This window comes from Octopus sinensis, linkage group LG15 (assembly GCF_006345805.1).
Source record: "Octopus sinensis linkage group LG15, ASM634580v1, whole genome shotgun sequence".
Lineage (NCBI taxonomy): Eukaryota > Metazoa > Mollusca > Cephalopoda > Octopoda > Octopodidae > Octopus > Octopus sinensis.
In genome coordinates this window covers 31,030,810-31,054,786 of record NC_043011.1, presented here as the reverse complement: position 1 = coordinate 31,054,786, position 23,977 = coordinate 31,030,810, and the positions used below count along the sequence as shown (strand labels likewise).

Below are 23,977 nucleotides of genomic sequence, written 5' to 3'. Positions count from 1 at the left end.
GATATATATACAACAGGCTTCTTTCACACACACATACAAACTGTAGGCAAGTCTTAGTCAACACAAATTTTATAATAAATTGAACTGTACTGTTGCACCCTCACCATCAGTAAATGTTTTGTTGCTGTTCTTAACTCTTTTCTTACCATATTTCTGTTGAGATACTCTGTGTTTCCTTCAATTAATTTTAAATATAATGAAGAATTTAGTAAAATGACTTGGTGATCATTCAGCTAGTGTTAGGAACATAAATTGTGACTAAGGTTTGGTGGAAGATTTTAATTCAAAACTTGTCATCATCATTTAATATTCCTTTTTCCATGTTGGCATGAGATGGATGATTTGACATAAACTGATGAGCCCGAAGGCTACACTGAGCTCCAGTGTCTGTTTTGGCATGCTTTCTACAGCAGAATTCCCTTCCTAGCTCCAACCACTTCACAGAATTTACTGGATGCTTTTTTACATGTCACCAGCACTAGGTATATCCCCAAGTACCCACAAGGCAAAGACATGAATATGAAAGTATGTCAGAGGGACAGAAGCAGGTCTTGCTGAAGAGATGAATACATAGCATCCCCATTTGGAAAGAGAAAGAGAGAGAGAGATGTGAGGTCAAGGTACAAGGTAAATATATAGGACAGGAAATGGTGTGCTAGAGTGAAAATTAGTGCGGTTGTCACTTTAAAGCTAGTTTAACCCTTTCATTACCAACCCAACTGAAACCGGCTCTGGCTCTGAGTACAAATGTCTTGTTTTCATATGTTTTGAATTAAAATCTTCCACCAAACCTTAGTCACAATTTATGTTCCTAACACTAGCTGAATGATCACTAAGTCATTTTACTAAATTCTTCATTATATTTAAAATTAATTGAAAGAAACACAATGTTAAACAATGATGAATACAACTATTTAAACATTGTCTTTTTCTATTTTTCAGTCCCACAATTGTTCTTCACGAGCTATTCGCTATCGCTGTTGTCAATTGACAAATAAACTACTTGCTGGTTTGGGTGATGTTATGCTTGACGATGAGCTCTGTGCAAATATAACCACCATAATGCTAGAACGGACAAAAGATTCTATACCTATTATTAGAGAACAAGCCATATATGCCCTGGCTTGCTTACAGAACCCAGAGGATGAAAACTGTCCCATCATTGAAGGTAATGATATGTCAAGCTTATTTTTCCTTGGTATTGTCAATTTTGGTTTTTCTCAAATTTATAAGGTTCACGCCAGTTTAGTTTCGATTCACACAAGAGATATCTGGTGTTGGAAGCAGGCTTTCGGATTAGTCTGTCAAAAGTAATGCTTATTTATTCATATTGTTTTAAATTAATCATGCATTATTTTGTAGCTTTGAGATTGGGATAATGTGATTGTTTATTCTTAGAATAATATTGTAGGGTAAGTGTGAGAGGCCAGATCTGGCCTGTTTGAAGATAAAATGAATAAAATATTTCAGTTGTATACAGCTAGCTTAAATGTTAAAGGACTAAATTCCATAGCTGCTTTTGTTGATTTAACCCTTTCGTTACCAACCTGGCTGAAACCAGCTCTGGCTCTGAGTACAAATGTCTTGTTTTCATACGTTTTGAATTAAAATTTTCCACCAAACCTTAGTCACAATTTATGTTCCTAACACTAGCTTAATGATAACTAAGTTATTTTACTAAATTCTTTATTACATAAGAAGTAATTGAAAGAAATACAGAGCATCTCAAAATAAATACAGTAACGAAAGGGTTAAAGTAGGCATCGGCCTGCAGGATTTACTGAATGGTAAGCTTTGTGATTGAATTTGGTAGGTGGAAGTTCCTGTCATGTGTGAAGGTGATTATGCCTCCTGTAACAGATAGGAGGGGAAACACCTGATGAAAAATTACCTTGAATTTTATTGTAGTGTGCCCTGCAAGATGATGAGCAATTTCTTGTGGCCTACTTGTTGTAAAAGTTTATCTGATTTAAGCTTTAATTGCTAAAATAAATATCACTATAAAACTGGATTCCAGGAATTTCATTGTAAAATAAGAGGTGGGCTGTACTATAGAAACAACTGTAGGTTTCATTTCTTAAAGGTTAAAATGAGATCTATGCAGAGACCTCCTTCAGTCATGACTGACCATGGGATTGCACCTAGGAAGTTACCGTCCCAGGTACAAGTCCGTGTATGAGAATCTTGCTGAGAGAATCCATGCCTGCCCAAATGCAGTACGACAATCATGCACATTGTTTGTCACACAAAGACTTGTTGCTGATAGCTTGGTGGTTCATGTTACTTAGATGCACAAGTTACTGAAATTGGGCCAAAAATAATCAGGAAAACAAAAATTGCTGTGTTTGAGGACACTGATGATGATAAGGATATTGATTACCTTGAAGTTTATTGTCTCTTCATAATTGTCTTTCTGTTGGTTTCAGCGTACCTGTTTCATTTGGAGAATGATTCTCATGCTGGCGTGCGACGTGCTGTAGTTGGGTCTATTGCACTGTTAAGCAAGACGTTACCAGCCATTCTTGACAGAACTAAAGACATAACTGAGTCTGTTCGGTGCCAAACGTTTTCCATATTGGCTGAGAAAATCAATATCAGGGCATTATCTATCTCACAGCGTCTGGACTTGATAGACAGAGGATTAACTGACAGATCTAGTAAGTATTTTAAGCATGTTCATTATTTAATGGTGATATTCTTGAATTATTGTATTTTGGTGGAATTGTATGGGCCACTTATTAATCTGATTGAGCTGGTAGAAACGTTCGCATACTGGACAAAATGCTTCGCGGTATTTCGTTCGTCTTTACGTTCTGAGTTCAAGTTCCGCTGAGGTTGACTTTGCCTTCCATCCTTTTGGGGTTGATAAATTAAGTATCCCGAAATTTCGGGCCTCGTGCCTAGAGTAAGAAAAGGATATATTTCTTTTTATACTGAGTAACATCCAAATCTTTGATCATGCATATTTGATACATATATATATTAGAGAGAGAGAATATCAATCTATCAGATCAACATTTTCCATTATTCTGTTTTCCACTGTTCTTTCGCAAGTTTGTAAAGTTTATGCTTGCCTATTCTTTGATATTCCACTCCTCAAAGCCTTATCTCCTGTTGTCTGCTAATTCTTCCTTCAGGAACTGTCTTTTACGAGATGGATTAATAAGACCACAAGAACTTAATAAACTTATAAAAAGGGATAAATGAGTGAATATGTTTCAACATGTGGTCTTAAATTGAATCTTATTCCAAACGTATAGAAGAAAGGATGTTAGAAATCCTTTTTATATTTTAGGAAGTGTTAAAGTATTTTTATATTTCAAGAAGTATTAAAGAGCCCTGTGTGGCCAATAAAGAAAGTTATATTTCGGGAAGTATTAAAGTATGTTATAGGTTGGTAAAATCTTCAGCACATTGGACAAAATGCACAGTGGCATTTCTTTCAGCTCTTTGTTTTGAATTCAAATTCTTACAAGGTCTGCCATTCATCCTTTTGGAATTAAAGTGCCAAAGCATTAGGGTTGTTGTGATTGACTCACTCTCTCCCACTAAAACTGCTGGCCTTGTGCCAAAATTTGAGACAAAATTACTAATGCCTGAGGATTCACACACTCACTAGAATTACAGACAAAATGTCTTGTAATATATAGTTACATGCCTCCAAGGTGGTGAGCTGGCAGAAATGTTAACATTCTGGGCAAAATAGTTTGTGGGATTTCATCCGTCTTTATGTTCTGAGTTCAAATTCTGCCAAGGTTTACTTTTCCTTTTGTCCCTTTCAGGGTCAATAAAATAAGAACCAGTTGATCACTGGGGTTGATGTAATCAACTAACCCCTCTCACCCGAAATTGCTGCTTTTGTGTCAAAATTTGAAACCACTGTATGGTTATATGCCTACACATTCTGAGTTCAAGTCCTGTTGGAATTGACTTTGTCTTTCATCCTTCCAGAGATGATATAATAAAATACCGGTCAATCCCCTAATAAAATACCAGTCAATAAAATACCAGACTAATCCCCTTTCTTCAAAACTGCTGGTTTTGTACCTAAATCAGAAACCATTATTATTCGTCAGGAGACTTCTTTGAGCACTGGATAATTGCCTTGTGGAATTTTTTTCCGAATTTGCCTTTCATCCCTTTGGAGTTGATAAAATAATGTCAGATATGGAGGTTGATGTAATCAGCATGTTCTCTTCCATTAAAAATTGCTGGCTTGAACCTTGCACTTGACCAGAGTCCTGTTCAGGGGGAATGTTGTAATCTTGGTCAATGATACATCGTGGATACCCAGTAACTGGCCTTGCAAGTCCTTGGGCTCAAGAAAAATCTGGCAGAAATGATAGCATGTTAGGCAAAATATCTTGTGGTATTTCATTCATCCTTACATTCTGAGTTCAATTCCGCCATGGCCAACTTTGCTTTTCATCCTTTCAGGATCGATAAAATAAGCACCAGTTGAGCACTGGGGTCAATGATATCATCTTAACTACTCTTGGGTATGAGTATAAAACACTGCATCCCTCTCCCAAGCCATGTCAAGCCAGTGTGGTGGAGTAGGCTTACCAAACCAATATGATTTCAAGCTCAAAATTCACAGCCTCCACTTCAGAGTGGTGGGTGGAAGGAACATGTTGAAGCCTTCATCTTGCAGAGGACTCTTTACTCTCTACTCTTTTACTTGTTTCAGTCATTTGACTGTGGCCATGCTGGTGCACTGCCTTTAGTCGATCAGATCGACCCCAGAACTTATTCTTTGTAAGCCTAGTTCTTATTCTATCTGTCTCTTTTGCCGAACCGCTAAGTTATGGCGACGTAAACACACCAGCATTGGTTGTCAAGCGATGTTGGGGGGGACAAACACTGAAACAAACATATACACACATACATACATACATACATACATACACATATATAATATATATATATTATATATATATATATATAACAATTTATAGATTTAACCTTTAAAGGTATTTTTTAATATGCTGGCCATTGATAGAATTTTTTTCAAAAAATTTTATCCTACATTAGATATATATACATATATACGACAGGCTTCTTTCAGTTTCCATCTACCAAATCCACTCTCAAGTCTTTGGTTGGCCCAAAGTTATTGTAGAAGACACTTTCCCAAGTAGTGGGACTGAACCTGGAACCATGTGGTTGGTGAGCACGCTACTTACCACACAGCCACTCCTGAGCCTAGGACTGTATATAAGCAATCCAAAAGTTGCATGCCCGTGTTTGTAAAGTTGTCACTGATGGCTTGACTGTAGTTTCTGAAACTATCTGTAAGTCAACACTTGATATCTTGTGGAGTATATATATATTCAGTTTATGTTTGTATATTTCAGTTACTGTGAAGAAGATTTGTACCAGAAAATTGTTTCAGTCTTGGCTTCAAAGTTGTGATGGTAGTTTTCTTGAATTACTTTACTCTCTTGATGTTGTCACTAGTTTTAAGCAGTGTGAGAAGCTACTTTTGTCTCTCTTTGAGCAATATACTGCAGAAGAATTAGTTAAAAACTTCACCTTTTTATCAGATGAGTATGTTATTCTTTACTTTTTATTCATCTATAATTTTCATAATGTTTCATCTATAATTTTCATAAGTGCTGGTATAGCTGTGTTGTTAAGGAGTTTGCTTACTAACCGCATGATTTTAGCTTCAGTCCTACTGAGTGGCACCTTGGGTAAGTGTCTTCTGCTATAGGTGAGAAAAACCCTGTAAGTGGATTTGGTAGATGGAAATTGAAAGAAGCCCTTATGTGTATGTGAGTGAATATGTATATTTGTGTCTCCTTGTATTGACATTGTGTAATTGTTGTAAATGAATCTGTGGTAACATGTCTGGCCAGGGGGAAATATTACCTTGCTTATAAACAAGGGTTGGTAACAAGAAGGGCATCCAGCCTTAGAAAATCTGCCTCAAACTCAGTGCAACCCATGCAAGCTTGGAAAAGTGGATGTTAAAATGGTAATTTAATCTTTTATTTTAGATTTGTTTATTGGTCTTTACCTGAAGATATCACAGCTCACTGGAGCTTATCCCAGTTTTCAAGCTGTTGAGTGTTTAAGGTGATATTTTTTCCTGGATAGAATGTCAGTCTGTTGCATGGTATATATCAAGACATAACATACTGAAACATGTTATCACTTGTTAATTATATACTCTATATGATGCTTTCTTGCTGCATGGAGTTGAAACCTGGACAGTCTATAAAGCTCAAGTAGGCATATTACATGCATATATGATGAGACAGATGCAACAAATTATGAACATCATTTTCTTTGACAAGATCAGGAATGAAGAGGTCCTACGGCATGCTGGTCTGCTTCCTATGATGGAAATCCTCATTGATAGAAATTTATGTTGGTTGGGGCATATACACAGGATAGACAATAGCAGACTCTCCAGACAAATCTTTTACTCCCAACTATACAAGGGGAAAAGAAACATGGAAGATCTAGACTGAGGTTCAAAAAGATACTGCAAAAACCCTAACACTAACCCTTTGACAAGATCAAGAATGAAGAGGTCCTAAGGCATGCTGGTCTGCTTCCTATGATTGGAATCCTTCTCATCATCATCATCGTTTAACGTCCGTTCTCCATGCTAGCATGGGTTGGACGGTTCGACCGGGGATCTGGGAAGCCAGAAGGCTGCACCAGGCTCCAGTCTTATCTGGCAATGTTTCTACAGCTGGATGCCCTTCCTAACGCCAACCACTCCGTGAGTGTAGTGGGTGCTTTTTACGTGCCACGATAGAAATTTATGTTGGTTGAGGTTTGTACACAGGATGGACAATAGCAGACTCTCCAGACAAATCTTTTACTCTCAACTATACAAGGGGAAAAGAAACTTATGGAATATCTAGACTGAGGTTCAAAGATACTGCAAAAAGGAACATGAAGTGGAAAGGCATTGATCATAATAAATGGCAAACTCAAGCAAAAAGCTGACCAGTATGGAAGGAAGCTTATCAACTCATGCCTGTGCAATGAACAGTCATAGTTATGATGACTGCAGATAATAATGCCTTCAGCAGTAAGCTAAACCTTCTCATGTGATGAGCTTGTAAGAGCCTCTATGTCATTGCTCAACCTGTGAGAAACAACAGCTAAATCTTCCTCTCAAATCACACTCATTCATAATCTTACTTGTCTCTTTTCCCTCAACTCCTAGCATAATGTTGCTCCTACACCTGCGGGGTACATTGCCTTGCAACCTGCATGACGGCATCACTTGTGCTTGTGACCCATTCCATGCTGTTTAGTGGTTGGCATTAGGAAAGACATCTGGCCATAGAAACCATGCCAAAGCAGACACTACAGTATGTTGCAGTCCATGGGCCCTTTGCATCCTGCCAAACTGTCCAACTTATGCCAGCAGTTAAAATGTATGTTAGATGATGATAATGTATAGATAAGTTGGTCTTCAATAAATGGTCTCCAACTTACTAGAAATAGCAGTCAAATCTCTTTCAGATTGCATCTTACATTCTTAAATAAGGAAAAGACATAAATGCACTCCGACATACTCCTAAAAGATGAGTTGGTCTCAAAATGCCTTTGATCATAGGTGCGCTTGGTCAGCACTGTCTTGGAGATAAGTAACGCCCTTATCATTTAACTTGCTGTTAGTCAGGTGCACTGGGCAAAAAAGGCTTAAGTACTTTTGTTGCTGTGGTCCAACAGAAACTTTGGTGATAAGACAGTTTGTGACACTTTCTTCCCTAGAAGGGCAGTAACTCTGATTGAGACACTGGTTGCTTAGATGTGGTGGTGATCTATGGGCTGACCAACATGTCTGTCAGTGGGTGAGAGTTCTGTTCCTGAGAGAAAAACTTTGGGTGCATTTCATATTATAACTCTCTCTCTCATTCACTCACTGAGGTGTTGGCATAGCTGTGTGGTTGAGAAGTTAGTGTATTAAATTGTATGTAGTGCTGGTGAGGATGGTAGATAGTAAATGAATAAATGAATTAACTGTATAATGGTAACGTAATTAATTTTTCATTTATTAGTTTGTGTCAGTTACTTATTGATGTCATTCTGATAATGATAAACTACTTCTGTTTCCAGCTTGCTGATTAATAAAGAAGAAGTTGACTGTGAAAAAGTTGCCTACTGGAAGACTTTATGTCAGTACCTGGACTCACTTGGTGTTGATGGTGCAGACAGCTTAGAAAAAGTGTTACCAAACAGTATTGTGTTTTGTGACTATCTTAAGAGGTAAGACGTTTTACTGTTTAGTTATCAATTGACTTTTGTCCCTTATTAATGGTTATATGAGAGCTCAAAATCTCTCGTGGAAGAGTCATCCAACCAAAATGCAAATATATGGGAAACTACCACCTGTGTCATCTCTTGGGAAACTACCACCTGTGTTATCTCTTGTAAAAGGTAGGAGAGTCCAGTTTGCTGGACATTGTTGTAGAGCTGAAAACGAGGCAATTTCTACTCTTCTCCTTTGGAAGCCATCTACTCGCAATACCAGAGGGCACACACTCTCCTACCCTGATGTAATCTCCAGGGATACAGGCATCCAGCAACAGGACCTCCATAATGCTATGATGGACCGTGAAGACTGGCGTAGCATGGTAAATTCCATTGTCTCGACCACGGTTGAACAATGATGAATGATATTTGTGGGTTTTTTGGGGAGGCGGGGGTTAGGTGTGTATTTCTGCAGTGTTGTGTGGTTAAGAAGTTTGCTTCTCAACCACAGGGTTTTGAGTTCAGTTCCACTGCATAACACCTTGGGAAAGCATCTTCTATAACCCTGATGTGACCAAAACCTTGAGTAGATTTCGGTAGACTGATAGACCTGTTGTGTGTGTGTGTGCGTGCGTATATATACATATTCTTTTTCTTTGTTCTTTTATTTGTTTCAGTCGTTTGGTTGTGGCCATGTTGGAGCACTGCTCTTAGTCGAACAAATCCACCCCAGGACTTATTCTTTGTAAGCCTAGTACTTATTCTATCGGTCTCTTTCGTCGAACCGATAAGTTACAGGGACGTAAACACTCCAACATCGGTTGTTCAGTGATGGTGGTGGTGAGGGTGGGTAAACACAACACACACACTCACACACGACAGGCTTCTTTCAGTTTCTGTCTACCAAATCCACTCATAAGGCTTTGGTTGGCCCGGAGTTATAGTAGAAGACACTTGCCCCAGGTGCCATGTAGTGGAACTGAACCCGGAACCATGTGGTAGGGAAGCCAGCTTCTTACCACACAGCCAGTCCTGCACCTATATACCTATATATATATATATATATATATATATATATATCTGTAATATAATATGTGACTATTATTCAGTTGCCATAATAAAACTCCGAGTTTCGGCTGTCAGTGCGGAAATCTGCTTCGGCATCTTGTCAATTATTAATGGTATGAAAATGACCATTAAACAAAGGGAAATTACTAAGTAAGTGACTGTTATTAAGACAAACAAAAGACCTATTAGAATGACCGTTAAATAAAGGGAAAAAACCTGAAAGGTAGAAAGTAAAAAACACTTATAGAATGTGCGCATGTACATACATACACATGTGCGCATGCACACCCGTGTACATGTGCCTATATGCATATGCTCACTCACACTCGCTTGAAACACATGCACGCACACCCACACACATTGCCTCTATGTGCACATGTATATGCAACCATACACATGTACATATATACATATCCGCACACACGCACACATACGTACACATGCCCATATGTGCACATTATATATACATGTCTAAATATGTATATGCTATATATGCATATGCTCACTCACACTCGAGTGAAACACATGCATGCACACCCACACACCTATATGTATACATATATATGCAACCATATGCATGTACACTCCCGCACACATATATATACCCATATGTGCACAAATACGTTCATATACACGTCTATATACGCACATGCACAATAAAAAATGCAGGGTGAAAGGTAATATACAGAAAAAATATGTAAAAATATATAAAGCAATAAAGATATAAAAATATGTAAAAAAAATATATATATATATAAAAAATATATATGTAAAAAAAATATATATAAAAGAATATATAGAGATAAAATGCTTGTATGTGGACACAATATAAAAAGCAGGTGCTATCTGTGATCTTGGGGGAACCAAAAATGTAACAAATATTTAACCATATTTGGACATGATCCAGAAAGTTCAGTTCTTGAATTTAGACATGTAGTGGGGTCTAAGATGCTTTTCCAGATGAGCCATCTTTCCATATCACAAAGACTGCACTTGCCACTGCCATTGGTGTAAGGCTTACACTTGGCTAAGATCTTCCAATTGACACCTTTTTTTTTCATTTTTTTCCCCTTTATTTAATGGTCATTCTAACAGCACTTTTGTTTGTCTTAATAATGGTCATTCACATAGTAATTTCCCTTTGTTTAACGGTCATTTTCACAGCATTTTTGTTTGTCTTAATAACTGACGAGATGCCAGAGCAGATTTCGGCCCCAACATCTGAAACTCGGAGTTTTATTATGGCAACCAAATAATTGTCACATATTATATTACAGATAAATTCCTCTATTTACATAATATCAAGGTCTCATTCATTCTTTTGTTGTCATACTATTACTATATATATATATATATATATATATATATATATATGCCAGCATGGAAGGTGGACGTTAAATGATGATGATGAATATACATCATGGTCATCATCGTTTAACATCCATCGTCCATGCATGCAAGGGTAGGACGGCTGACTGGAGCTGGCCAGGTAGAAAAACTACTCCAGGCAACTGTGTCTGTTTTGGCAGGGTTTTTATGGCTGGATGCCTTTCCTAACACCAACCACTCTGCAGAATGGACTGAGTACTTTTTAACGTGGCACCAGCACAGGCGAGGTCGGTTTGTGTGTGTGTGTGTGACCTTGACTTGTCATCATGTGATTGTTGTAAATGAATGTCATTTTTTTATTTCCGATATTCTGCAAAAACGTTTGCTTGGAAACAGGTTAAGGCTGGTAACTGGAAAGGCATCATAAATCTCTCTGACCCATGCAAGAATTGAAAAGTGAATGTTGAAACAACGATGATGTATTTCTATGGTGTAAATGTATCTATTGACACACACACACACTAGCTAGTGATAGTTTGTGTTGGTACCAGTTTGAACACCTAAAGTTACGGTTGGATGCACTTCCCCTTATCTCTTAACTGCTTAAACATGAAATGCATGTGCTGACTGATTGTTAGCTAAATAGACTGAGATTTCTAATTTGCTCAGTATTGTACTTTATTCTGTGCTAAGGTGCATCATGTTTTCAGTTAGTGATGCTAAAGTTTGAAAGCCATCATTGGTTGTTAGTTCAGCAGAGTAAAGACCTCCTTTGGTCATGAATGACCATGGGATTGCTCCTAGAAAGTTCCACTCTGAGGCACAAGTCTGGGATAGGTTGTTTATAGAAGACCAGCAGTTGCCCATGCATACCAGCCTCTCCTCTCCATGCCACTGATGTTATCCAAAGGAAAGGCAAAAGCCAATACAGTTTGGCTCCAGTGGTGTCGCAACTCATTTCTACAGCTGAGTGAACTGGATCAACATAAGTAAAAGTGTTTTGCTCAAGAACACAACACACAGCCTAGTCTTGGAATCAACCTCACTACCTCACGATTGTGAGCCTGACGTTGTAACCATTGAGCCATGCGCATTCACTGTTAGTTCAGCACCTAAATATTAAAACTATTTTGTTTCATTTTGTGTGTGCGTGTGTGTGTGTGTGTGTTTTTTTTTTTTTTAACTTTTACTTGTTTCAGTCATTGCACTGTGACCATGCTGGAGCACTGCTTTAAGGGGTGTAAGTCCAGTCATGAGCAGTCTGGCTTGCAGAAATCTCTGAATGGCATCATGCCTAGCAAAAAAATTACCTTGAATGCTTTTATTAGTGTGGTCCATCTGATGATAAGCCATGTTTTGTGTGGCCCACGTTTTGGAAAAGGTTGCTCATGCCTGGTTTAGTTGAACAAATGAATCCTAGTACGGATTTTTGTTTACTTATTCTATTGGTCTCTTATGCTGAACTGCTAAGTTACAGGGACGCAAACCAACCAACACTGGTTTCAAGTAACCAGTGTTGGTGGCACAAAGACATCTATACATATTTAATTACACTGTGTAACAAAATTTGAATTTTTTTCGCCTTTGGCCAGTAAGTGTTATTTCCTATTTGCTTCTATCTAGAAATCAAAGGAAATGATTTACTATTCCTTTCAAACATTGCTTTTGTCAATTGGACATCAATGTTTTGAAACTGACCTATTTTCCTTTACATTTTGAACAGATTCAGCACTGCTGAAGCAGAAATATTGTTATAAGCAAATATTCTGCTCAATATCATAGATTTGATTGTTAATTGCTTGACTTTAACCATTTGAGCATGTGGCCGACAGTATGTGAATCTCTGATCATAAGCAGGAGTATCATAAGGGGAGCATCATAGCTATGTGTTGAAAGGGATTCTTTGGGGTTTGAAAAAATGTAAGGAAATAGCCATTTTTCATACTTTCTAGGGGTAAGCAAATAAGAAATTACATTGACTATTCAAGGACAAAGATCTTGTTACACAATGTTATTTAAATATTTCTTATTTCATTATCTCATTTCAGTTGCAATCTTGACAATTGCGTTAAATCCGAAACAAGATCTGCTGAAGACGAGTTAGAACTTCAATTCATTGTGGAGCAGTTGATGGGCATGTTGAAATTCATGGATTTGTCAGACATTGCTGCAAGGTATGAACCAAAGTTTTGACTTGTTAAAACTTAACTAACTACATAGACTGGAGGTACCATCTTGTGTGGTGGTCAGGTTATTTGTTGGTTGGAATCATTGTCTGTTGTAGAACTTTGTGTATTTTCAAGTGAGATATCCACCTAATATTAAATGCTAGTCCAGCAGTTCTCGAAGTGACCAGTACCAGTGAAATTATTTTAATCCTTCTTCATCTCAAAAAGAGTGAAAAAGAGTTTGTGTCTTTGTCTTGATATTGGACAAATTTTAAAAGTTTAAAACCAGGTTAATTTTTTTCAGGCTTGGCTGCATGGTTAAGGAGTTTGCTTCCCAACCATGTGGTTTCAGGTTCAGTCCTACTCATGGTACCTTGCGCAAGTGTTGCACATCTTTGAAGGTATAAAGAGGAGCAGTTGATTAGTTGACAGAAGTGATAACAACAATGCTGCTTGTTTCTCTCAATTTTAATAGAATACAAATACACACACTTTTAATAGAGTACAAATACACACACACATTCACGCATTTATATGGACAGTCTTCTTTCAGTTTCCTTTTAGCATATTCTCTCCCAAGGCCTTGGTGTCAGCTTGGGCTATAGTAGAAAACACTTGCCTAAGATGCCATGCAGTGGACTGTATATAAACGACATGATTGGAAAGCAAACTTAATCACAGTGATACATGTACCTGCTTATAGAAAAACAAGGAAGAATTTGACAAAGTATACAGTGACTGGAGAAGGGTGAGATCAGAATGGACAGGAAGCGATGCGGTTTAGATGGTGGAAGTCAGGTAGAGGCAGCTTGTTTTAAGGCACAGATATCAGTATACTAGCTGTAGATAAGAGAGAAATAGAAGACAGTTTGGTGAGTGGTGTAGTTGTAGAATATTTAGCGACTATGATTATATAGAATGATTAGTGATGTGTTTATGTGACATTATCATAATCATCATCATTTAAAGTTTGTTTTCTTTGCCGGTGTGGGTTGGACAGTTTGAAAGGATCCAATGGACTGTTGGGCTGTATTGTTAATTTGGTATGATTGAATAAATGATGTCACATATTGGAGATGGTGCACTTGCTATACACATACAAAACTGCATTGTATTGTTGTCACCACCATCATCATCATTTTATGCTCGTATTCCATGTTGACATGGGTTGGACAGTTTGACAGAAGCTGGCCAGCTGAGAAGCTGTCCAGAGTCCGATTGTCTCTTGTGGCATGGTTTCTATGGCTGGATGCCCTCCCTAATGTCAACCACTTTACAGACTGTGTTGGATGCTTTTTACATGCCACTGGCATGGGTCAGCATGAGTGTATTTTATGTGGCACTGGTACCTGTAAAGGACAAGCCTGTATGTATGGATGGCCACAATTTAACTAAGCTTGACACATCTTAGGTACAGAAAATCGCCACAACTCCCTTGGATGGAATGCAAAGATTTATTCATTAACATGTTACAACCAATAGCCTAAAAGACCCACAGATATGATGTGTCATCTTTCTGAATCTTCTACCACCACTACAACATCCTGGACTAGAAAGTTGTGTATCACTCCAGGCCAAGCCTAATCTAATTTTTTTCCCCTCATCAGTCATTCCTGTAGTATTTTCTCTTCTTCATATTTTTTTTACTAAACCTGTTTTCTTCCTGTGTTTTCTCTATCAGACTACAAACTTGGGATTCTCTGCTTATGTTTTCCCCTTCAGGCAACAGCTACAGAAGGTGAAGCTAAATATGTGCTCTGACATACCTTTTTTCTCTCCTTCCATTTAGGGTAACCATGTATCTCCTCTACTGCAAAGCACTTGTGTCTGACTCCTCTATCATAAATTAACCTTTCATCGCCTGGAATAAAGCCTCCACCCTTAATACTATCCCTTACTCCTCAGTTGAAGGTGTTGTCTTGTAAGTTACCAGTGCTGGTGCTATGAAAAAAGCACCCAGTAAATGCTGTAAAGTGGTTGGCTTTAGGAAGGGCATCATCATCATCATCATCGTTTAATATCCTCTTTCCATGCTGGCATGGGTTGGACGGTTTGACATGGAGCTGGCTAGCAAGGAGCTGTCCAGACTCCTGTCTGTTGTGGCATGGTTTTGATGGCTGGATACTCTTCCTTACGCTGACCACTTAACAGTGTGCTGGGTACCTTTTATGTGCCACTGGCATGGGTGCTTTTTAAGTGGCATCAGCACCTGAAAGGGCAAGCCTGTATGTGTAGGAGACAGTGATTTTACTTAGCTTGATGTGTCTTATCAAGTACAGCAAATCACCACATCTCCTGGTTCCTTGTCATTTTTTCAGTGAGGGCCAGCATCTTAAAATTCTTTCTCACCAGTCATAGATCATCCAACCATAGAAACCCTGCCAAAGCAAACACTGGAGTTTGATGCAGTTCTCTGGCCACATTGGTTCCTGTCAAACCGTCTAGTTCTTGCCAGCATGGAAAATGTATGTTAAGCAATAATGATGATGATAAATCTTATTATAGTGTGACAGAGTCAGCAAGAATGATGTCATCTCTTATCCTTTTGTGGCTTAATAATTTTTTAAGATTTGAAGATTGCAAAAAAAAAAAAAACCTTGCCTCACCACAAAAAGAATAAGAAATACTTTTTCCCTTTAAATTAGAGCGTTTGTCCTTTTATAATTATTGAATTTAAAAAAAAAACAAATTTATTTTTTAGGAATGCTGTGCAGACTTTGCTCCATGATGTTTTAGTGTCTGATAAGACCAACAATTGTTGGATTAGTACCATTGTGGCACAGCTACACATACTGAAACCAGATCAAAAGGAACTTATGAACTACATTTGTGACTTGGTCAGTGAAATACATGAGCCTGTTGTTTTGACATTGCTGAGCGTTAACGAAGATGAGAGACGAGCAATTGATCTGAAGGTAATGCATACAAATTTTTGTTTTGATTTTCACTCTCATGGCTTCATCTGTCTTGTCTGTATTACTCAACACTGGACTCTTAGCTCTCACATCAGGTTGAATGGTTAAGAAGTTCACTTCTCAATCATGAAGTTGTGTGTTCACTCTCACTGTGCAACACTTTGGGGCAGGTATCTTCTACCATCACATCAGGTCAGCCTGAGCCTTGTGAGGGAAATTGGAAGCCTGTCAAATGTATTGTACCTGTTAGGGATAAAATGATCAATAGTTTTTTTAGCAGGGATGCAACAAGCTGAACACCAGCATTCAACTTGTTGCATCCCTGAAAGTCAGTCTCTTTTCTGTGTGTGTTTTTGCTTGAGTTTTTTGTATAGTAGACAGTTTTGTTTTTGCCAATTATTATAATGTAACTCTTATCCAAGTAAAATGAGTTACACGTTCTTCACTGGAGGGTTATACACGGTGCATTCAAAAAGTATCCGATTTCATCATTTCCCACCAAAACTAATTCCATGTTGGTAAAATCCTTTGGGTGAGAGGTGATGCTACCCTTCCATCACATGCATTAAAATTTTCGTGCCTGTAGGCCGTGTCACTTTCCAGCTGTTACATGTAGAGTACATGTGTGTAGTGCATGCTTGTCGGATTTTCATTTTCACCAAATGCATTGAGCAGAAATATTGCATTAAGTTATGCCAAAAGCTTGGTGATACTCAAGCTCAAAATAATAAAAATAAATGTGCCCTTTTTAAAGCCTAGCCAGGCTCATGGGCCCGGTTTCTATGGCGTATGTGTTCCCCTGCTGGACAGGATGCCAGTTCATTGTAGCGTTACTCATTTTTGCCAGCTGAGTGGACTGGAGCTCGTGAAACGAAGTGTTTTGCTCAAGAACACAATACATTGCCCGGTCCTGGAATCGAAACCACAATTTTATGATCATTATGCTGACACCCTAACCACTAAGCTATGTGCCTCCACTCGTGCCCTTTTAAAGCCTAGCCAGGCTCATGGGCCCAGTTTCCCGGTTTCTATGGCGTATGTGCTCCCCAGCTGGACAGGATGCCAGTCCATCATAGCGTTACTCATTTTTGCTAGCTGAGTGGACTGGAGCAATGTGAAATGAAGTGTTTTGCTCAAGAACACAACACATTGCCTGGTCCTGGAATTGAAACCACAATCTTATGATCATGGTGCTGACACCTTAACCACTAAGCCACGCGCCTCCACACACAAGCTCAAACCATCCAGAAAGTTCAGCAGGCCTTTGGCGATGATGCCACAGGCAAAATTCAGACCAAGGCGTGGTACAACCATTTCAGACATGGCCGTACATCAGTGGATAGCGAGGCACACTCAAGCAGGCCATCCACAAGCTGAAACAAGGAGCTGATTGAGGTTTGGTGAATAGTCATGTAAGACCATTGTGTAATAATCCAGGAAATTATCCAGGATTATGCTCATGTGGCATATTGTTTTGGTAGGAAAAAATAAAGTCGGATACTTTTTGAATGCATCTCATATTTTATTCGTCTAGTACTGAAGGCCCAAAATACAGTACCAGTAATTGAATGGGCCAACCTAGTATAGTAACACACAGTGTCATACTCAGTTGACATGAGAATTATGTAAGGAATATTGGTTGTGAATGAGTACAGATGTGAGGGCATTGATGAAATAACTCGTAATTTATTCCCTCTCATTCTGTTCTGAGTTCAAATACTGCGAAGTTTAACATTGCCTTTCATCCTTTTGAGGATCATTAAATGAAATGCTACTTTGGAGTGGTGGACTGGCAAGATTGTCAATGCATCAGATGGGCTGCCTTGAGGTATTTATTCTGGCTCTCTGCATTCTGAGTTCAAATCTCACTGTGGTCTACTTGAGGGTGGGGAGAAGAGAGTTAACCTGTCTCCTGGTTCCACTCTGCCATATAATCTTTGCGTGCCTTTAGTAGAGTCCACTTTATTGTAAGCTTTGGTCCATGTCTCCAGCTTGAGGAAAACCTCTGCTCTCCCATCAGTCTTTGCAGCTTTGAATAGGGTTAGGGCCTTGCCCTTCTCTTCTAACTAAGTAATAACAAAATGTAAATAAAACTTGTCTGTGACATATTCAACTTCTTAATGTATAATGCAACAAGTATACAATTTTGCGAATGCAAAAACCTTGCCAGAACTGACCTTGCCTGTGCTTGTGTCACACACAAAGCACTACTCACCTCACCTGTACCACATAAAAAGCACTAAGTCCACTCCAGCTGTAAAAATTCTGCCAAAACAGTCACAGAAGTCTGCAGGCTTCAGCTTGGCTGGCTCTTGTGGTATTTTCCCACATGAAATATGGATGCTAAATGAGGATGATGAATCTATCCATTGATATCTCTGTCTGTTTAGGTTGTCAATATGGTTAAGCATAACCTATAAATAAAAAAAAAAAGCCTTATTGACTATTATTTGTCACACTGTTCTGATATAAGATGTTTAATGACAAAAAGATGTTATATTCACATTTTAACCATGTTGCCTGAAATACACCACTGTTTCTTTTCTTTTGTTTATTTCTTTCTTTCAAAATGTTGGTCATCTTATTTTCCTTTCCATTTTTACAGCATACAATTTCCTGTGCACAATTTTTTCTGTTAGTGATTCTGTATATGTATGTGTGTTATGTTTTGTCCACCACCTTCTTAATTTTTGTCTACCTGAGCGAAATGCTTAGCGGTATTTTGTCTGTCTTTACGTTCTGAGCTCAAATTCCGCTGAGGTTGACTTTGCTTTTCATCCTTTAGGGGTCGATTAAATAAGTACCAGTTACACACTGAGGTCGATGTAATCGACTTAATCCGTTTGTCTGTCCTTGTTTGTCCTCCCTGTGTTTAGCCCCTTGTGGGCAGTAAAGAAATAGGTATTTTGTCTTTACATTCTGAGTTCAAATTCCACCTAGGTCGACTTTGCCTTTCATCCTTTTGAGGTTGATAAATTAAGTACCAATTGCGTACTGGGGTCGATCTAATTGACTGGTCCCCTCCCCAATAATTTTGGGCCTTGTGCCTAGAGGAGAAAAGAATATTTGTCTACCTGTTGTAACCTTACATATTGTTCAACTGTCTGTCTCTTTTCCTCCTGGTTCCATTTATGCTATTTTACCTACCTACCTACCTACCTATCTACCTAAATGTGTGTGCGTGTGTATGAATGAATGATCATTATCGTTATTTTTTTTTCATGCTGGCATGGGTTGGACAGGTCTGCTTCATCATAGTACCTTGCTATTTTTCACAATTGTTTGTTAACCTCCTTTTTAAGGTTTGCCTTTCTGAGATCAACCTTTATTACTTCTTCCAATGTCATTGTTGATTTTCATCTTCTGTAGGCCCCTTTCGTTTGTATTACTTGAAAATGCAACTGAAAGGAGTTTATGGCAGATGGAAATCAACTACCATTTTCTTACGCATTGATTTGTCCCCTGTAATCATATTCTCTCGGCTCATCTGTGCTCTATCGCTGTTGCACATTAACATTACTCATTCACTGAAGCCTGCTCGCCTCATTTCATTTCAGCTTTTCTATATTCTCTGTATTCACTGCATATATCTGTCACACTGCCACAGTGCAATATGCTTCAAACATTCTGCCTTACATGTAAAGAGAGATGTCCTTTTTTTTTTTTTTTTTGCTATCGGGAATAAAAGTTTCCTAAAATTTTTCTACCTTGTCCATACTCTGGCTATTATGCTGCTGCTATAAGCTGACTCTTCTGGTGATTAGGTCCTCTAAGTAACAGGAACTGTAAACTACTTCTACTCAATTTTTTGGGCAGTTGAAAGATTGCACATTATGGGTGCTCCTACTGATAACTACTCTGCCTGTACATCTGTTAGGTCTGTAGTCTGTCTACTTGTTCAGTCTATCTGAGATCCCATTGTACTCGTATCATCATCATGATCATTTTGCATCTGCTCTTCCATCTGCTCTGGTACGGGCTGGACTAATTCCCTAAGCAGTGTTTTCCTGCCAGACACCCTTTTAGTTGCCTCTTATAAAATGCACGGATACAATGTATTTATTCTGAAATTAGGATACAGTGGTAATCAGCTCATGTCTGATAATGATCAGTGTTAGATAGATAGCAGATTACTGAAAAATTAGTATTGCAGAGTTGCCTAACTCATGTGAAATATGGTCCACAAGCAAAATTTCTTGATGCCAGCAATGGTTTAAAATGTTTGTGTGTGTGTGTGTGTAAGAATGGTATTGTTTGTCTGTGGACAAGATATCTCAAGAACCACTGGATGGATTCGGATGAAACTTTCAAGGATGTTTGGCCTCATGACTGGCATGAAGTGATTAGATTTTGGGATCAATCCAGTACTGGACAAAGATTCTGGATTATTTTTCCTGTTTTTTTTTTTTATATATTTAACTTTTGAGAGCGGTCGGGTTCATTCTTAGTATTCTCATTTGTGAGAGCATTCGAGTTTATTTTAAATATTCTCATTTTAAAAATCATCTTTGGCTAATCATTGAGAGGACATTGGTGTTGCCTTGGCGGAGGTTTGCACTCTCTGAGTGCTGCTGTTATAGATTTTTTTCCTGTTTTGTATTGGGTGAGCACAGCATTTCCTATCTAATTAAAACTTGAAGCCAGAAAAAATATAAAACAAATTTGACATTTCTCAGATATTTTCATTGAGCCTCCTGGTTTATTGATTGCTCTTTTAAAAGTGCCTCTTTAGTCTCCTGATTAGCTGGTTAAAATTATGCTTAAAGTTTCCTTTGTATAGATTGCTTCCTTATGAATTAAAATGAGTTAGATGAATATGCCAGTAATTTCCATTCCTGTTAATAGCTCTTCATAAGACTTCAATTATTATAGATTTTTTTTTTCTGTATTGTGTTGGGTGAGCCCATAGAGTATTTCCTTTTAAATTAAAAATTAAAACCAGAAAAAAAAAAGCAAATTTAACATTTCTCAGAAATTTTCATTGAGCTTTGTTTTATTGACTGCTCTTTTAAAAGTGTCTCTTTAGTTTCCTGATTAGATGGTTAGAATTATGCTTAAAATTTCGTTTGAATTTCCTTTGTATAGATTGCTTCCTTACGAATTAAAATTCACGAGCTGCGAGATCATTTAGATGAATATGTCAAAAAAGAAGACTATATTTCTGCTGCCAATGTAAAGAACACTCTGAAGCAACTTGAACAGCAACAAGAAGAATTAAATGCGTCAAAAATACCCAGCTCCGAGGAAACAAATGAAGTGAAGGTTAGCATTGCTTGGGAGACACAGTGTGAAAAATTATTCTTAATTTGTAGTTTTGTTTCAGCCATTTCCTATTAAATGATGTCTTTACAAACATTGTACTTTGTACCAAAGTTAGAGATTGTGAACAAGAATGAAATAGTAGCTAGTAGCACCAAATGTATCCAGTGAATGTCTTAGCCATTTTAGTTTAATTAGAGAAAAATGAAATAGGAATTTACATTAAATTTGTTTGCATTTTAGTTTTCATTTTCAATTTTATTTTACATCTATCTTTCCATATTGGTGTGGGTTGGACAAATCTGTTTTATTGGATCTTTTCGGTTTGAATGGCAGTTTTTTCTAGCGGTGTCATATAAAATTGTCACCTATAATTATGACCCTAGTATCGATCTATTGCATTTCAATCTGTTTTAGAGTTAGGGGTGGGGGGAAGGGTACCTTTTTTTTCTTCACAAATGTAAATAAACCCAATCTGTTTCTTAAACGAGGGACATATTCATACGGCACAGAATGTTTTTTTTTACCTCAATAGACGTCAGTGATTGGTTGAAATTGCAGAAATTGAAGAAAAAAAACCCAACAAATATCTTACAAACTATAGAATTTTCTCAATAAAGCCAAGAGAAAAAGATGTTTTATAAACACACTAGCAGTATCGCCCGGCGTTGCTCAGGTTTGTAAGGGAAATAACTATAAAGCATTTTTAGAGAGTTATAGCCAAAAAATAGCAAAAAAATGGGAAAAAAATGATGGTAAATTTTTTTTGAGAGTTAAAAAAGGTGGAGTTGCGTCCCCTAGACAGTCTGTGGTTTGGGTTTCTGATTCTCGACCCCATGTCGAATTTATCGATTTTTTTCAGAACTGGGGGAACTTTTCAAAATTTTCGCTGTGTTAGTTTTGAATTATGACATTGGGCTATATGTGTGTCAAGTTTCATCAGAATCGGTTGAAAGCCGTGGCCAGAGTGAGGGTACGAGAAAACAGACACACAGAAAACGCACAGACAAACTGCCGTTTATATAGAGAGAGATTCTACCAGTATACAAAGTTTAAAATTTTTTAGTTACCTAGAAATTATGTTAAAAACTGCCGTTCAAACCGAAAGGATCCGTTTTATCACAGCATCTCACCATTTGTTATTGTCCCTTGTCATCTCCTTTTGTTTGAAATTTCAAATAGATAGAACTAAGATAGTTTCATACACAAAAATTGATAAGAGGGGAAAAAAAAATAAAGATTCAGTCTTGTATTTATATATGATTAAAATTGCATTGATTAAAAAATATTTTCTGTTCTGCAACTCTTTCAGTTCCCAATTTTTTTTTACTTATTATTTCTTTTACTACTTTACTGCCTAATCACTCATCTTTCACTTTGTCTCAGTCTCTTATTCCGTTATTAATCTGTCTAAAGACTTTTTTTCATATCTTCCCCTCATTCTTGTTTGCTGAAGATCTCTACTAGAAATATCAGATTACTGCTTCTCCTGTAGCAGGTAATTGATAAGAGGGTTCTGTTAAATGTTGATTCAGTTATTTCTGAAATGAGATAGGCCCAACTTCACAGATAAGACAAGGAGTACTCTTCTGAGACACTGTTCATGGAAAAAAAAATTGCATGTTTTATATGCCCTCAAATATGGTATATTTATTTCTGCTTTATTCACTCAACAACACTTTGCGATGAGATGGAAGGGAGAGTGTTCATATTTTTTATCTTATCCTGCTATATCAATAAGTTTAAAAGGGATGAGATTAATACATTCAAGTATTCAGTTTAAACTGATGCAGGTTAGCAGTTGTTTGTGAAGCATGGGCCAGGAGATAGTTTTAAAGGGAAATGGTTCTCGGATGGGAGTAGAGAGTTGTAACAGTAGACGAATCTCCTGGTATCCAGCGAGAGAGTTGTGGCAGCAGTAGATGAGTCTTTTAGTATCTAACATGCTGTTGAAGTCAAGTTCATATGGTTTGATTAGTTATGTGCTTGTTTGCAGTGTATTACCTTGCCCAAGTAGCTGTCCTGCTAATAAATCTGTGCTGTGTCCTTATAAGTCAAGATAATTTGCTTTTACTTTACAGAATGATCCAAAGACTCTGTTGAAGTGCCTAACAATAATTTGTGAAACACTAATGTTGAAGAATGTCTCTGTCAAAGAACCAACCATTGAAGTTCTGAAAGAGAGCATTGTAAGTATTTCTTGATTAATTCTTAATGTCTTGTTTTTGTGTTGATAGTTCTTATTTTTCAAAAAATCTTATATTGCTTTTTCTTTTCTTTTTTTGTTTGTTGTGCATGAATAATAGCATAGTTGCTTAACAGCTTATTCATGTGCCAACGAGTGATTCACTACATCTTAGGTGGAAGAAATATAGCAAGGGATTTTTGTTAGAAAGTACCAATTTATTTAGTTTTCTTACTGATGTTTCCCCAATATATATCAGTACTTTGTTTATCACATTTTAATTTTTGCCTGCAAACATTGCCAGAAATAGAAATGGGGAACCATGTAAGGATATTTTTTTTTCCACGTAATGATATGATGTAATAATATACATCGAAGGAGAGGGGCTCTCTCCGTCCGGGTTGCGGATCCGTGGAATAAGCTGCCGGATGAGATGGTGAAGATGCCGACGACCGCTCGGTTCAAAGTCTCCCTTGACCACAAGTGGCCTGAACTCTTTACTTGAACACCACCCTGTACATAACTCCATGTCCCCCTACATGGCCTTGCTTTTTTGCTTTTTGAGCCAAAAAATTAACTAACTAACATGTGAACAATTTGTAAATGTTACTAAATAAAAGAAATGCAAAAGTGGGCCATTATGAAAAGTTTCTGATTCCTGGGCTAGAGAAGACATTCTGTAGTCCTACATAGGAATGGCATCTGGCTGTAGGAAATCTGACCCAAGTAAGCTGTAGAAGAGATATTTCTTTATTGGGGACAAAGGGATCAAGTCGATTACATTGATCCCAGTGTGTAACTGGTACTTATTTAATTAACCCCAAAAGGAT

The 23,977-nt window shown here is 37.7% G+C and overlaps 1 protein-coding gene across 1 annotated transcript in view; it reads left to right on the top strand.

Moving 5' to 3' along the window:
• The window catches only part of LOC115219990 (condensin complex subunit 3), a 45,328-nt gene that overhangs the window by 6,532 nt on the left and 14,819 nt on the right, over positions 1 to 23,977 (top strand). Inside the window, exons 4-11 of the mRNA XM_029790291.2 lie at positions 943 to 1,168; positions 2,427 to 2,657; positions 5,358 to 5,550; positions 8,089 to 8,238; positions 12,669 to 12,794; positions 15,490 to 15,703; positions 20,789 to 20,965; positions 23,044 to 23,151. Coding sequence (XP_029646151.1) covers positions 943 to 1,168; positions 2,427 to 2,657; positions 5,358 to 5,550; positions 8,089 to 8,238; positions 12,669 to 12,794; positions 15,490 to 15,703; positions 20,789 to 20,965; positions 23,044 to 23,151 — 1,425 coding nt within the window. The remainder of the gene's footprint in view (positions 1 to 942; positions 1,169 to 2,426; positions 2,658 to 5,357; positions 5,551 to 8,088; positions 8,239 to 12,668; positions 12,795 to 15,489; positions 15,704 to 20,788; positions 20,966 to 23,043; positions 23,152 to 23,977) is intronic.